Raw genomic sequence first — 15926 nt, 5'->3', positions numbered from 1 at the left:
CTGAGCTGAATTTTGACCTCAATAAATATGTCTATACTACCACGACAAGTTTTCACAATGGTCCATGGATTGCTTTTTTCTTTTGGCCATGACATTTTAAATCTTAAAAGATAAACAAAAGAACAACGCTATTTAGTTTCTAAGATTCTGAAAAGGCATTATTTGTATAATTCTCTCTTATGAGTACATCTTGAGAAGAACAAATCCCAAGAACGAATTCTGAAGCAAGATGCTTCTTCCTTTTTCCTGTCTCTGGAACACTAAGGACTGAACCTGGGCTGACAATTTCTGGTTAGCTTAGAAGCACTGTGGTATCTCCTCTCCTTCTGAACACCTCCCACATCATCCCTTCAAATATGTCTCCGTTTTCAAATGGTAGCACTACTATTGAGCTTCTCTCTGTGACTCCTGAGAAAAACTACATTAGCCCCCAAATCAATCTGATATACCAAGGGAATAAAGTAAGTTTTCCACACGCGGTCACATTAATTCTTTAGAACTCCTTGGTCAATGCCTGCTAACTGGAACCATTTTTACTGCCCTCATCTGAATGATCAACAAATGGAGCAGCCTGCCCTTTCAGCAATTTTCAGTTTCACAAGAAATTATCAGAACTGTGAACTGCAAATAAGAAAATCCCTCAAACAACACAGAATAACAGCTCCAAAGCCACTTTTCCTCTTGATAGTATCCTTTCAAATATTTGCAGATACCTGCAACAAGACACTCAGAAGACAACTCAAAAAGAGGAAGTGTGTGGCGGACAAACAGGAGGCTGTGCTGGCCTTCAACAAGACCTGGACAAACTGGAGATCTGGGCAAAGGGGAACACAATGAGGGTCAACAAGAGTAATCATAGAGTCTTGCAGCTGGGGAGGAATAATTGTATACATCTGTGTAGGTCAGGGGCTGACCTGCTGGAGAGGAGCTCTGCAGAAAATGACTTAGGGGTCCTTGTAGACAACAGGTTGGCCATGAGCCAGCAGTGTGGGCAAGAAGACCAATGGAATCCTGGGATGCATTAAAAAGAACATGGCCAGCAAAGCAAGGGAGATGATTATCTCCTTCTATTATGCCCTGTTATGGAACATTTGGAATACTGTGTCCAGTTTGGCACTTCTCAGTTCAGAAAAGACAGGGATCTCCTGGAAAGAATCCAGGAGAGGGCCACGAAGATGAATAAGGGCCTGAACATCTCCTTCATGAGGAAAAGCTGAGATAAGTTCTTCAGTCTGGGGAAGAAAAGGCTGAGAAAGGATCTCATCACTGTTTAGAAACATCTGAAGTGTGGGAGTCAAGTGAAGAGGGCCGAGTCTTTTGAGTTGTGCGCCATAGCACAACAAGGGGCAACGGGCACAAACTAGAATACAAGAAGTTCTACATTAATGCAAGGAAGAACTTATTTACTATAAGAGTGACAGAGTACTGAAACAAGCCCAGGGAGGTGAAGTCCCTGTTTTGGGGGATATTCAAGATCCACCTAGACATTTACCTGTGCAAACTGTGGACTCGATGTTCTCTAGAAGTCCTTTCCAACTCCTACAATTCTGTGATCCTGTGAAAATACTGAAGGATCTGGAATTGACAGAATAAGCCCACTGGACTGCTGCTGCAGCTGTCAGTAATCAAAGACTTGAGTTGTTTGTAGCTTCTTTTAACAAGATCTAGCTTTAGTAGATTTGCTGCATAATCACCATTAACATTTCTCTTTCATGCCAAATAACCCATCTCTGGACCTCAGAGAAGCCTTAATATTTAAGAGTAAAAGAAAATTAAAAAAATCTGGAGATCAGATTAGAAAGAGGGTTTCAGCAGCAAGTAACATTTTTTACTGTCTTGAAAAGCAGCAGAAGGATGACAACCTTAATTGACAGGGAGTGCAAAGACAAAGGAAAATGAAACGAAGGAAGCACACAATGTACATGAAAAAAATCATCTCAATTACATCCAGACAGCAATAGGATATACATTATACATTACATCAGTAATACACATTATCAAAAAGGACGCAGTCACCATAAAGAACGCAACAGGGAAAGCTACTTTTCTCTCACAGAATAAAAATTACTTTCACCAGGTAACATAACAAAGTATAGGACACAGGACGAGCATTTAGAATAGGACAAAAGAAGTCTCCTCCATGCAGCGCACACGTAAATCACAAAACTCATTGCTCACCCTCACAAACTGCTGTGGTGTCCAACAGAACAACTGGTTTCAAAAGCAGGTTAGATAAATACATTCCTGAAATAGGGTTATTTGAAGACACTTGGAGGAACTGTAGCAGAATTCTACTGTAATGGAGAAGTCCTCCTACTGTATTAAAAAAAGTACTGTAAAAATATCCATCTGTTTTAAGATTCCGTCCCATAATAAAAAAAAAGACTTTTTTAAAAGTACCAAAAATAAAACAAATCCAAACAACTTTAAGAAATATTATTAAATGAATTTCAGATAGTCACTTTTTTTTGTTTTTACTCCAAACTAAAGTCACGTGTGGGAACTAACATGGAAATGAAATGTCTTATAATATGTAACTGCCCCATAAATACACATACACAGCAAAAGGCAAGCCATACTTAATTACTATCTGTGTAGATAGATACAAGCAGAAGCTAAAGAAGATAAAAGCTCCAAAACCATAGTCTTTATCTTACTGAATAGAAGAATGAAGAAAATAAGAACTGGTCATACAACCACTGTAATTTTCAGTATCTGCCAAGAATACAGACATGGAATTTGATACAAACAAACTCCAACCCACAAGTGAAGCCCATCACAGTCCATATCCCTATACCCTGAACTGAGAATCTGCTGTATCTCCCAAAGGAAAAAATATACCGAGATTTGAATCACTTAATATTTAGAAATTTAAAAAAAAAAAAAAAAACTAAACACAAAAACTGAACAATAACCAAAAAAAAAAAACCAAAAACCAACAACAAAAAAAAAAACCCAACAACATTCCTACCATGAACAGCACTACTAACAGCATTAATAAACTACGGTTCAGTGCAAAATAAAACCACCGCCACCATGTATTTTATTCCATTGGTATTAATGTTGTTGTCTAAGTGCCATTTCAGTTTACAAAGGGACAAGAGAAACATCTGTCAGCATGAAATTCTTAGGGGTACATTAAATGTTCGAGAAAATACTGCAAGACTGACTTCTTATCCAGCGACACATTGCTCACAGTGCTTCATAATAACTGCTGGAGACAAGTGACAGAAGTAGACATGAGAGTAGGTTTTTATTGGGCAACAGCCTTGAAGTCACAAGGTGTACTGCAAATTGGAGCTTTGCATAGAGAACAAATCAAAAGGACCTGAATTGCCAACGAGTGCAATTTTGACACTGTGCATAATGCTATTTTACTGGAAATACATTTGGAAACTGTCAGAAAGCTGGTGGCAAAAAAAAAAAAAAAAAAAAAAAGTGATTGGCAATGTTATTTTTGCAAATTGACAATGATTACCACTCCCAGGCAGGTTAGGGACATGTATTAAAGAGCAAAAGAACTAAGTAAACAGAACAAGGAATTACACCACTGCTAGGCTGTGGCAATGTAAATAAAATAAGAACCATTTGATCTCTAATTTGCTATCTTTTAACTTCAATCAGAAGACACTTAACAGAAATAGCAGCATTATATACATGATTATTGATAGGTATAAGAAAAATCAGAAGTTCTTCAGTTTGTACTGAACCAAAGGATTCAAGTGAAGGAGAACTAAGATAACTAAAAACTAAAGAGTAGATCTTGCAATTTGTCAATTACATTTATTAGCAGCAGAACCCATCCAGAACTCATCTCTTGGGATAAGAAAAGATTTTCTATAGAACTTGCTTTTTCAATTCCCAATGAAACAAGAAGGAAAAAAAAAAGCTAAACAAATTACTTGAACATTCATGTTTTTATCTTCAGTTCTATACTCTAAGGAAAAACTTAAGGTCATACGTGGAAAAGCACTTGGGGGCTCTGGTGGATGAAAGCTTGACCTGATCCAGCAGTGCAGGTGTGCAATGCAGAAGGCAAACTTTATCAGGAGGGGTGGAAGAAAGGGCAGAGCAGGTGACTGTCCCTCTGTTCTGTCCTCATGAGGTCGCATCTAGAACTACCTAATGCCTCTCTTGAAAGCATCATAAAATATGGGCACTGAACTATACAATGTCCTCAAGGTGCGTTCTCCCAAGTCTACATACCTTCAAGTAATGTAAACTTGAAGACTTGATGGTAGACCAAAAAATTGTCTATGTAAAGAAAGAAGGAATGAACATGACCTAAAAGCCCAGCTACATCTGAGCAGGAGTTTGGGTATTAATACCTTAAGTCCAACAAGTAAGTGACAGTGATCTCAACCACATTTGAAAAATAGCAATCCAGAAGATTTAGAGTTTTCATGAGTACTTTTTATTCCTATTTGCAATATATCTTACATATTTATATATAAATGTTTTATTAAACACTGCACATATTGTTATCAAAAGTAATAGTTACTACTACCTATTTTTTCAGTTTCAGCAACCCATTCAAGTCTGATGGTAAAACTAGGAGAAATGCTGCAGTTAGTTTAGTAAGCACCACAAATGCATGAAGAACTTATTCAAGACTCATGAATCTCTATCTAGGATTTATTATTACGTATTTAAAAACTGGATATTAGGATACATTACCTTTATTTCATAAACCTATTGCTGTAATTCAGTACTGAAATAACAAGGAACTGAATGCACTTCAGCAAACCATCACTGTAAGAGCCCTATCTGAAAGGGGAAGAAAGCTCAAAAGTCACACTTCCACAATTCCAAAAAAAAAAACTGTTACAGAAGATATGACAGATGTGCCATGCAAACAAACCTTTGCTGTCACTGGTAACTTGTACATTAACTGCTGCTGTAATCTGACGTGCAAGCAAGTTGTCTCTACCATCAATATTTTCATGCTGTGTCACCATTTTCCCCTACTGACCAACTTTTGTAGTTGCTTCAAATTCCAGGTTCCCTGTTCTCTGCCAGCATGAGCATTCCTTACATACGTGTAACGAACCAAGTCAGAGAACTAAGACACATTAATATCTACTCTGCGCAGATCAGCAGTTAGTTTAGTACCCTGATCTGGTGGAGATGGAGCTGAATAAACAGCAATGCTAATACCACTTACAGGACAAGAGGGAGTGGAAACAAGGTCTGAAGAAGCAGGGACAGGCATTGGAGGTTTAAAATTTGTTTGGTTAGCAGTAGACCTGGTTAAAAAATACACATCAAAATGTGACTTTCTAATAACCTCATTTGGTTAGAAATTCTGGGACTTCTGGACAGCTGATCCACTCCTCACTCTTCCTCATGGGAGAGGGCAGAGACTGAAGTGTTAGAAGAAGAGATACAGAATAAATAGATAAATAAATATTCAAGTTTAATGCATAATAAGTTCCATGAATATATAAATTAAAAAAAAAAAAAGTCTGACAAAATAACTGCAATAATTCCATGTCTATTTAGTATAAAATTAAATGGAAGAATAACAAAAAGAAAGCAGCTTGTGACAAGGAAAGCTGTACTCAAAATTGATAAATTTATCAAGGAGTATGCTCACATAACTAAGGAAATATATATTCATCTTAAAGAAACAAATAGTGATCCAACAGGCCAGTCAGTCTCATCTCAGTCCCTGGAAAGGTGATGGAACAACTTGTTCTGAATGTCATCTCCAATCAACTGAAGGAGATGAAGGTTACCAGGAGTAGTCAACATGGATTCACCAAATGGAAAACAATGTTCAACCAACCTAGTAGCCTTCTATGATGTCATCACTAGCAAATGGAGGGAGAGCAGGGGATGTTGTGTACCTTGATTTCAGCAAGATGTTTGACACCACCTCCTGCAACATCCGTGTTAGGAAACTTAGAAAGTGTGGCACAGATGAGTGAACAATGAGGTGGATTGGGAACTGGCTGACTGGCAGAGCTCAGAAGATTGTCACAGAATCATAGAATGGCTTGGATTGGAAAGGACCCCAAGGATCATACGGTTCAAACCCCACTGCCACAGGCAGGGCCACCAACCTACTGGTACTAGACCGGGTTGCCTGGTGCCCCATCCAGCCTGGTCTCAAACACCTGTAGGGATGAGCATCTAAAGCCTCCCTGGGCAGTCTGTTCCAGCAACTCATCACTCTCTCTGTGAAGAACTTCCCCCTGATGTCCAATTTAAACCTTCCCTCCTTGAGTTAAAAACCATTAATCCTTGTCCTATCATCAATAATCCTTGTGAAAAGTTGATTCTCCTCATGTTTATAATCCCCTTTTAAATATTGTAAGGCTGCAATGAGGTCTCTTCATAGCATTCTCTTCTCCAGGCTGAACAAGCTCAGCTCCATGTCTTCATAGGAGAGGTGCTCCAGACCTCTGATCATCATTGTGGCCGTCCTCTGGGACCCTCTTGAACAGCTCCACATCCTTCTCATTTTGGGGGCCCCAGTCCTAGACGCAGCACTCCAGATGTGGCCTCATATGGGCAGAGTAAAGAGGGACAATCACCTCCCTGTCCCTGCTGGCCTCTTCTGATGGAGCCCAGGATACCAGTGGCCTTCTGAGCTGCAAGAGCACACTGCTGGCTCACGTTCAGTTTTTTATCCACCAGTGTGCCCTTGTGGCTAAGAAAGCCAATGGTGTAATGGGGTGCGTTAATAAGAACAGGGCAAGCAGGACAAGGGAGGTGATCCTCCCTTCTACTCTACCCTGGTGAGGACACATTTAGAATTCCCAGTTCTTGGCTTCCCTGTCCAAAAAAAGCAGGGATCTCCTAGGAGTCCAAGAGAGGGCCACAAAGATGATTAAGGGCCAGGAGCATCCCCCATATGAGGGAAGACTGAGTAACCTGGGTCTGTTCAGCCTGGGGAAGAGAAGACGGGGAGGGGATCTGATAAATGTTTATAAATACCTAAGAGGAGGTGGGAGACAAAAAGATGAGGCCAGGCTGTTCTTTGTGGTGTCTTCACTGCACATACCCAAGCAGAAAAATGTCATTACCTGACATTTTCCAAGGCTACAAAAAAAAAAAAAAAAAAAAAAGCCAATTCTGCAACGTATTTATTGTTGTATAGCGTATGGTTACTGATGTCATCAGTGAGTGCCCTATATCCCACAGTAGTAAGTTGGGGTGGTTTGTAGTTGGGAGAACATATGCCAAATGAAGGAATTTATATATTGTGTGGCATAGCTAACAGGGAACTGTCTGAATCTTCATTCCTAACATACAGAATGACACAGGAAGAACCATCCTTTCTTAACTGATTGCCTCCTGTGCCAATGAAGGACACAAGTATTGCAGCTCCTGTTTCTTCTACACATTCTCTTACCTACTGGTATCAGCCCAATGGAGATGGCCTTATCCTCCACAAAAATAAATAGGAAATGAGCTGTTTAAACACATGGTTCGCAGATATCAAAGAAATATATGGTCATATAAGTGTGCTAGGAAAAAACAAAGACCAACATTTATCAAGATGCAGTCACAAACCTAACTAATGAACTCTATTTTGTCTGTCTACTGTAAGAGCTCAAGCAAAAATCAGACATGCTTTTAGAAGACAGCAGGATAAATTCCAAACTTTGTTCAGAATTGCTGACCTGTTTTTAAATCAGCATATGCCTGAATCTTCCATCATGCATAAGAACTTTAATGAGCAAAATAAGTCAATCACTCCCTCGGTGTTCACAAAGTGGTATCAGCAGAACTGACTGTGGCTCCACAAGAGCTGAGCTCAAGTTCACTGCTAAGGAAAGTAGTTTTGATTACACACGTTAAGAATTTGCTTTAAATGAAACTAGTAAAAACAACAGCAAATGATAAGAAAATTAAATATGATCAACAATAACTACTTGTGCTATTGATTGGAGGCAAAAAGATATACGAACAAACTTCACTGCATCCCCAACTACAGGAAACCAAAGGGTGAAAGGAAGGTTTCTCTGAAGCACACAGAATAACTAAAATAAGAGTCTTATTTGTCCTTGTAACTCTACAAGAACACACTGAATCTTCTCACTTCTACTTGTTATTTGGTTTGTTCCCTCTCCCTCCCCATTACACTTATTTCTCCTACAGCTCTTTTACAGAAGAATAATCCTGTTGGCGATAATCTAATTCCACTTACTTTTGTCTTTCAGTGAACAGAAGTTCCTTTTCAGACAGTACAATGCACACCCAGTGTGCAAACCTCTCCTCTTTGAGAACCACGATAAATACTAAATATACAACGCTGTAGCAAATATCAGATGTACAATGTTGGGGCACCTTGTATCCCACTTGAGTACTACACTAAAAGGAGATAAGACTTCTGAACGCATGCAGAATTTCCTCACTCTTTTCCCATGCTTGAATCATACTAAGAAAAAACATCACTGCAATGTGTTGCTGCAGCTTCTGGTGTCCTGTGAAAGTTAAGTTTGCATAATTCAGGATAGGGAACCAATTAAAATTGATAACGTGACTGATATGGAAAACCATACCAATATAGCTCAAGGTTCATAACGTGCTGTGAAACACGTTATCTTTCTAATCAAAGTTATTTGCACTTCAAAGGGGACCAAAGGGAGCTTAGTTCACAACCCAACAGTACTCCGATTCATATTAATAGGGAAGAAGGTGGGGCCATTTCTCTTAAGTTCAGTGTTTACTTTATGGGTACTGCTTATGACATCCCCAAACTCTTACACCTTTCATCACGTTTGAGGAATTCGCAGTTCCAGATAGTCAAAAGAAGACCATAAACAATGATTTCAATTAATAAGCTGATATCCCACAGAGGACAACAAAAAAATCAGACCTGTGCACATTACAATACTATTTCTGTTTCTTCTATTTTTTTCCGCTACTCCCCTGAACATTTAAAAGCAATTTTGAAAAATGACCAAGAAACCAGAGAAACTCTTAGCAGAGAAGACAGGAACAGTTTGTTCAGTCTAGCGAAGGGTATGATTATTCCACAGGAAAATACAAATAAACAACAGTGCAGAAGAATTGAGTGAAAATAAAATGAGCATAAACAAGTTAGAATTTCCAGATTAAATTTATTTTTATTAAGTTACTCAACCCTCAAGAGTAACATGGTTTTAGAACAGTCTTCCAGGAGAAACAGTAAGGACAAAAAGTATTTTTTAAATGGAGTTTGATATGTAGGGATTACTTGATACAACACTAGCAGGAGATTGAATTTAACAACAAAGAAATCCATGCTCCTAAATGCCTAAATTCCTCGTATTCCAAACGTAAGTATAATGGCAGTTTTGAGACTATGAAACAAAATATAGAAGCAGTGCCATAGAACTGCTTCACATACCACTTCAGTAAAAAGGACTGCATTGTCCTCTACATTTTTGACAAGGGACAAATGCAAAGTTATTTACTATTACAGGAAATTGCAAGTTGCTGTAGAGCTTCTGCCCACGAAATCCCAAGAGATCTATATAATTTCAGTGACCACAGCATCATATTTTCCATTGTAGTAAAGACAATATTCATGAAGCAGCTGGTTTCTTATTAATAGAATACATTACTCTTATTCATAGCAAAAGAAGCATGTCACAGACAAAAAACCAGCTGGACCATTAAGAAATAGATTAAATTTGCTCTTTTCAGAAATCACTTTAGAAGTTTGAAAGTCCTAGTTTAGAAAAAAATTGAACAGAATTTTCTTATAGCACAGACATCATTTCATATGCCATTTGAAACTCTAAACTGCTCCTCTGGTAACCTGACATCATGCAATTACAAGGCCTCTCTAAAGAATACTTGCCTCAGTTTTAAGGCACAAGAACACCCGTGCTGAGTCACTTAAAGGCTTTATTAACACAGCAGTGGTTACTGATATCATGGGAATTCCCTTGCAGGCATTCTTGGTTCAAAATCAAACATCATGTGATGGACAGAAAGTACTGTGCTCTGTAACAGACCACCACATGCCAGTGCTTACTTTCTCAACATATATTTGTTAAAGATAATATAATGCAATACAGACTGCAGCTGCTTTAAACACTAGAGGAAGCAATTAAGCTCTTTCTCTGGCCAAGAACCAGCTTATCCGTGGTATCTTTGCAAGAAAGCATGAACACTGCTGAAACTGTTTGCAAGAATTACACTCACAATCTGCAATCACTCCGTAACCGGCAGCAGGAGTTGAGCAGGACAGTACGAAAAGCAGAACAGTGGGGGAGCAAATGACATCAAAACATAAATACAAATTACCAGGTTTTAACTTCTTAGCAGGAAACGTCTTCCTCCGTTTGGACGAAAATTGACCACTTATTTAGAGACTAAGAGAGGTAAACTGTTGTGCCCCATCTCACCTAACTTTACTGAGGAAGGCAACTTCAGCATTAAATAATGTAATCCATTCACAAAGGCGGTGTGAGTTATGTCTCAGATTCTCAGGACGAAGCTATACTTACATTACAAGTTCACCACCACAGTATCATGTATGGAATATGAAGCATTGGTTGCTTTACCCAGAATTTAAATTAATAAATGAGAATGACTGCTACTGAAATTCAGTGGTTGTTACTCAATGAACTCATTGCTGCCCCATTTGGGATCTGGAAAAAACATTTTAAAGATACAATCACATGAAAACACACAAGGCCAAGATATCTGGGAAAATGCAGCTCTTTGGAAAGATAGATAAAAATTCCCAAGATAGATAACAAGATCATAGATTCTTATGCTATCATTTTGTTCTCATTTTTTTTCTAGCCCGTTGAGCCCAAAGGCTTCAGCACATAAGAGAGGCTCATCACTGCACTTTTATAATTAGATTTATGACACAAAAATCATTCCTGAATACCGCATGTCCAAGCAGCTTAGTGAAATAGTCTTTTCTGTGCAGAATTTATATAAAAGCACTGATAAAAAGACACAGTCCCCTGCAAATAAGGTGCTTCCATCTCATCCCTGTTTCTCTATGTGTTATATAACAAAATAAAACTCAGGATTTCATGTCTCATTTTTACTAGGAGATTCGTAACAACTCCCTCTCAAAAAAAATAAAAATTAAGACTGCTAGTAGTCATAAATTCCTAAAGATCTGTTAAATCATACTTATCCTGCACTACAGCTCTACACTACCATTTAAAACACTTTAGAAGGCATAGCATTACTTAAATCAACCACAGATACACTGAACTTTTGATAATTGTACAGCTGAAATCTTTGAATGCATGAAGTTGTAGCTAAAATAGCAATTAAGGTGGAGAAAGAAGGCCTTAAAATCAGACAGCAAAACTGAAGGCTTCTGCACAGAGATAAGCCATGAGATCAGTTGTACAAAATGCATATTATCTCTTTGGACTGTTTGATACAGTATTCACTAAAACTCTGGCAGAACAGTATGCCTTCCTATAGAAATTAAAAGCAAAAAATTAATTGCAAAAAATTGAAATGCTCTACATGATATACATTAAAACCCCCAAAACTAGACTGCATTTTTTAAAAGGCAATTAGTGATAAGGAATGAAATTCCAAAGCATACTACATGCAGACATGTACAAGAAAAACGGACTTGAATTTTAACTGAAAATGAGCAAGAATCAATGGAAAGGAAAAAAATCGGTTTTGATTCATGAGTCCAGCTATAGATTGACTTCACTAAACTAAGCAATTAAGCATAAGCAGTTTAAACATGCATCTATCTGAAAGATCTTTAAAATTAGCTGCCTGAAGAAATTACAAAATCAACAGCTGGGTAACTATTAATAATAATCAAGAAGGCTAATTGTACCAACAAGATTATGCTTTTTAAAAAGTGTGTTGGTGGAGTTCTTGTTGTTTTTTCTCTTAACTTATAAGTTCAAGACAAGAAAACCCTCCCACAGATGCATCAAATAAAAATATTCGATCCTACATAACTGTACCTACATACAGAGGTGAAGTCTCTGCAGAAACATAACTTCTAAGACAGCATATGCATCTCTTACATGTGTAAAATGAGTCTTTCTTGAAAGAGCAGTATATTGAGTGCCTCAGTTAATTTCAAAATAAACGTAGTGCATCTCTGAAAGCACAAATTGTAGGATAAGGCTGAAGTAAGCACGATAGCTATACAAAAGTGAAGTTACCACCCTACTAACCTGGAGCATACAATCTGTGCTTGTTTACAGTACTCCCCAGAAGTTTCACATATTTAGAAAGATAAGGAGACAGTACAAAATACATTAGGGAAAAGCTGCTAAGGATTTGACATCAATCCTAGCATTATTTGCTCTCACAACAGTCAACTGCTGCTTCAGAGAGCACCCTGTGAGTCTCGTGCACTACATTTTCCTTTGGAAAGAAGGATTCTTCGGAATGAATGTAGCAGAGCCAGGATAAAAAAAAAATGTGACCTCATCTTGGGGTCACTCCATCAATTAAAATGCAAAATGGTCACAAGCTACAGTAAGCATATCTGTTCTACCTCCAATTTGTGTCAGTTCTCTCATCATATATTTTTCAACTTTGCATTTTTACCGTCACTGTTTAGATACTGATTTGTGAACAATATCCTGTACATTGTTATTTAATATGAAAGTTCAATTCTGAAAAGCTGTGCCTGCATCACAGATCCAATTAGTATCTTACATTTAAACAATTTAAGAGATTATGTAATTTTCTAACTGCATTAAGTAAGCATTAAGCATTAAGTAAGTCTCTTCCTTAAGTGTGATTAGGAAGGAAATATTCCAAAACTGATTTCCGCTAAATCTCCACAGGACTCTGAATTTTCTCCCCTAACAAAAGTGATCCTCCAAAATGATATGCAAAGGCAAAATCATAGATCACCTGAAAAGACAAACCATGGTAAGTACTGCTTGCTGCTCAAGGCTGGTGGATTATTAAATCAGGACCGGGCACAACAGTTCAGCACTGAAATCAAATACTTACTACGCCATTCAATTAGATTTTCAAAAAGAGAAAAAAAAAAACTTAAATATTTTAAAGTTACAAATATTTTAAGCTCCACTGATTTTGATGCTAAGGCAGGAATAAACAGCGTGTTTTAACAAATCAAAGGTTCTCTACTCAAGAAATCCCAGGATAGTTCTACTTATATGGCCACTGCACAGCATCTGCATGGAGCCTGTACACCATAAAGAAAGGATTTCTATTTCACTGAGAAAAAACGCAGGCATTTTCCCAGTTGTCCTAACACAGGAACGGAGGCAGCATTGAACGTGTGGTCACGAAACTGAGGGATTTGAAGTGAATAGAAGAAATATTTCTTGCTATGCAAGAGCAAACTGCTTTTTCTTAAGGCTAAAAGACATGATAGGCTACAAGCCAGCATTTTAAAGTTGCATACAGAAAAAAATAAGCATCGTGTCAACCACTGTAACATTTGAATTAAAAAGTTTTGAAGTTGAGAGGACTTGGAGGTTAAGTAGCAATCCTGTGAAACAGAAATAGCACTTGTCCTTGAAGAGGGTCAGAACTGTTAAAGGTCTGAATCTAGCAAGGATTTTCAAGTAGTCTCCACAAAGATAACGGGAAAACTCACTTCAAAATGAAGGTCTAAACTATTTCTCATAAAGAAAACTCATCCTTCAGTATTCTTTTCTTTGACAACTTAAGAAGAAAGATGTTCCAAATCAAACATCAATAAAAAAAGCAGTCAATCTCCAGGCCAAATAAGTACCCATGCAGCATCCTCTCCTGTCCTTACTCCTGGTATGCACCACCTTGGAGAAGCATGTTTGTAGGAGTACATTTTTGTTAAACTAACACGTTTACCCGAACTCAGTCCTTCTGTTTGATGGAGAAAGGTTTTTAATAAAAAGAAAACCTAAGAATCAAACTTTTTTATGCTCTGGTAGGAAAAAGGTACCACTGAGTTTCTGTTTTTTTACATATAGATATATATATGTACACAGACACAGAGATTTTCTGTGTAATCTATCATCTCCTATTCTCTGGGTATGGATACAGGAATGTATTGAATTTAAAACAAATTTCTAATTTACTTAAGAGGTTAGACATGTATCCAGCTACTTCCTAAAAAAAGAGACAACTCTGGAAACACGTGCACTTCTATGAGAAATGTCTCAAAAAGCCAGCAGTTGCTTTATTTAACAACACCATATGTGAGCTATGGGAGAAAGCCCGGGACATGCAGAAGCACAATTAACATTTAATTCTGCTGCCGGCCAAACAAAATCCTCAGTCTGACCTCCTGTTCAAGACAGGAAGACAGACTTTGAGTTCAGAGTTAGCATGCATTCGACCTCCTCTGAGCTAAGACAATAGTAGCAACACTTGTTCCCTGAACGCATAAACAGCAACACTGCTACTCTTTGACTCCATAAATCTGGCAGAACATATCAATGTGGCAAATACTTTAAGGATTATTTGAAGTGACTTATTTTCCCTGGAACACCACACACACAGCACAAGGAGCTGCAAGCCGTCACTCTAGGTGAAGGAAAGCTCTGGGTAACAGATGAGACGCAAAACCGACAAGTAGGTGGCACCAGCCAGAGCAGAGGGGCTCTGCCCAGCCCAGCACTGCCCCCGCGGCTTTCGGCTCTCGTTTTACTCTCTTCAAAGCGCGAGGGCCGCTTCCACACTGCGGGACGCCCGGCGTTCACCTCTCGGAGCTTCAAAAGGATGGAAGCGCTCATCCTCAGCTCGCCTACGGGAGACGCGACTAACAGCGATGCCGCTAGTTAAAACAAATAACCATCTCTTCGTTTATCCGCGTGATAAATAGGGCGATATCCTCACTGTTAAGAGCTGCGGTAAGGAGGCTTTGACACAAAGGCTGAACGAGAGAACGCGAGCCGCCAGCCCGGCCCCGACAGCCGCGCTCCCCTCGGCGCAGGGCGCGGCTGAGCCCTCAGCCCAGCTCCGGGGCTGCCGCCGCCGCTCACCCGGCCCGGGCGAGGCGAGGCGAAGCGGGGCAGAAAGTTGGCGAGAGCTTCTCTTTCCCCGTCGGCCGGCAGGGGAGCCCGCTCTCAGAGCCCATTCAAACAAAAGAAGCTCCTGCCCTGCCCGCCCCCGGCCCCGCCGCCCCACTCACTCCGCAGGGCCCCAATGAGGAGGCTGCCGTCCTTGATCAGCTCCTTGATGAACTTGTTGGTTCTCTCCAGCTCGATCTCGTGACACTTCAGGCGCTCCCTGAAATCCGGGCTGTCCAAGTACGAGTCGCTGAACTCCAGCGTGGGCAGCCCCATGACAGCGACGGGCGGCCGACGGAGAGCCGCGACGAGAGACGGAGGAGCCGAGCACTGAGAAGGGGCTCCCGGCCTGGCGGGACAGGCGGCGGCGGTCTGCCTGCCGTCACCCAGCTACATGCTGCCAGCGGGGCTCCCCGAGCCGCCGCTCCGCCGCTTCCGGCAGCGCTCTCTCTTCCTTTTTTCCCGTCCCTAAGTTCAGCCCGAACCTCCCCCGGCCCGGCCGAGGACGCCCTCCCCCCGCCGCAGCATGCTCGCACGCCAGGGACGCGGCCCCGGCAGCGCCCGCCCCTCGCTCCGCGCCGCCTCCCCCTTTGCGCTCTGCCCTCCGGCGGGGCCGGCCCGCAGCGGGTACGGCCTGCAGGGACCGGCGCGGGTCGGGCGCGCGGTTGGTGCTTTACGCACGGCTTCTGGAGGGCGGGAAGGCCCAAGAATAACGTTCCTCGTGTAGAAGAGAAGGCTGCGGGAGGCCTCGTTGCGGCCTGCCAGAACTTGAAGGGGGCATACAAGCAGGAGGGGGACTGAGATTTTACACGGGCGGACGGCGATGGGACAAGGAGGAATGCCTTTAAACTATAAGAGAGGAGGTTTTGGTTAGATGTTAGGAGGAAATTCTTTACTCAGAGGGCAACGAGGCTGCCTGGAGAGCCTGTGGGTGCCCTGTGTGTGCCAGGCCGGTTTGGCTGGGGCCCGGGCATGCTGATCTTGAGGGGGGCAGCCCTG

The 15926-nt window shown here is 40.5% G+C and overlaps 1 protein-coding gene across 1 annotated transcript in view; it reads right to left on the bottom strand.

Annotated features, from left to right (window-relative positions):
- ARHGAP42 (Rho GTPase activating protein 42) overlaps positions 1 to 15465 on the bottom strand; it is a 153346-nt gene extending 137881 nt beyond the window's left edge. The window contains exon 1 of the mRNA XM_052670912.1: positions 15050 to 15465. Within this exon, the coding sequence (XP_052526872.1) occupies positions 15050 to 15203 (154 nt within the window). The 5' untranslated portion in view covers positions 15204 to 15465. The remainder of the gene's footprint in view (positions 1 to 15049) is intronic.
- Between the last annotated feature and the right edge of the window lie 461 nt (positions 15466 to 15926).

Source organism: Tympanuchus pallidicinctus, unplaced genomic scaffold (genome assembly GCF_026119805.1).
Source record: "Tympanuchus pallidicinctus isolate F22 unplaced genomic scaffold, pur_lepc_1.0 scaffold11, whole genome shotgun sequence".
Taxonomy (NCBI): domain Eukaryota; kingdom Metazoa; phylum Chordata; class Aves; order Galliformes; family Phasianidae; genus Tympanuchus; species Tympanuchus pallidicinctus.
The sequence above is the reverse complement of the archived record's forward strand: the minus strand, read 5'-3'. Positions and strand labels throughout refer to the sequence as shown.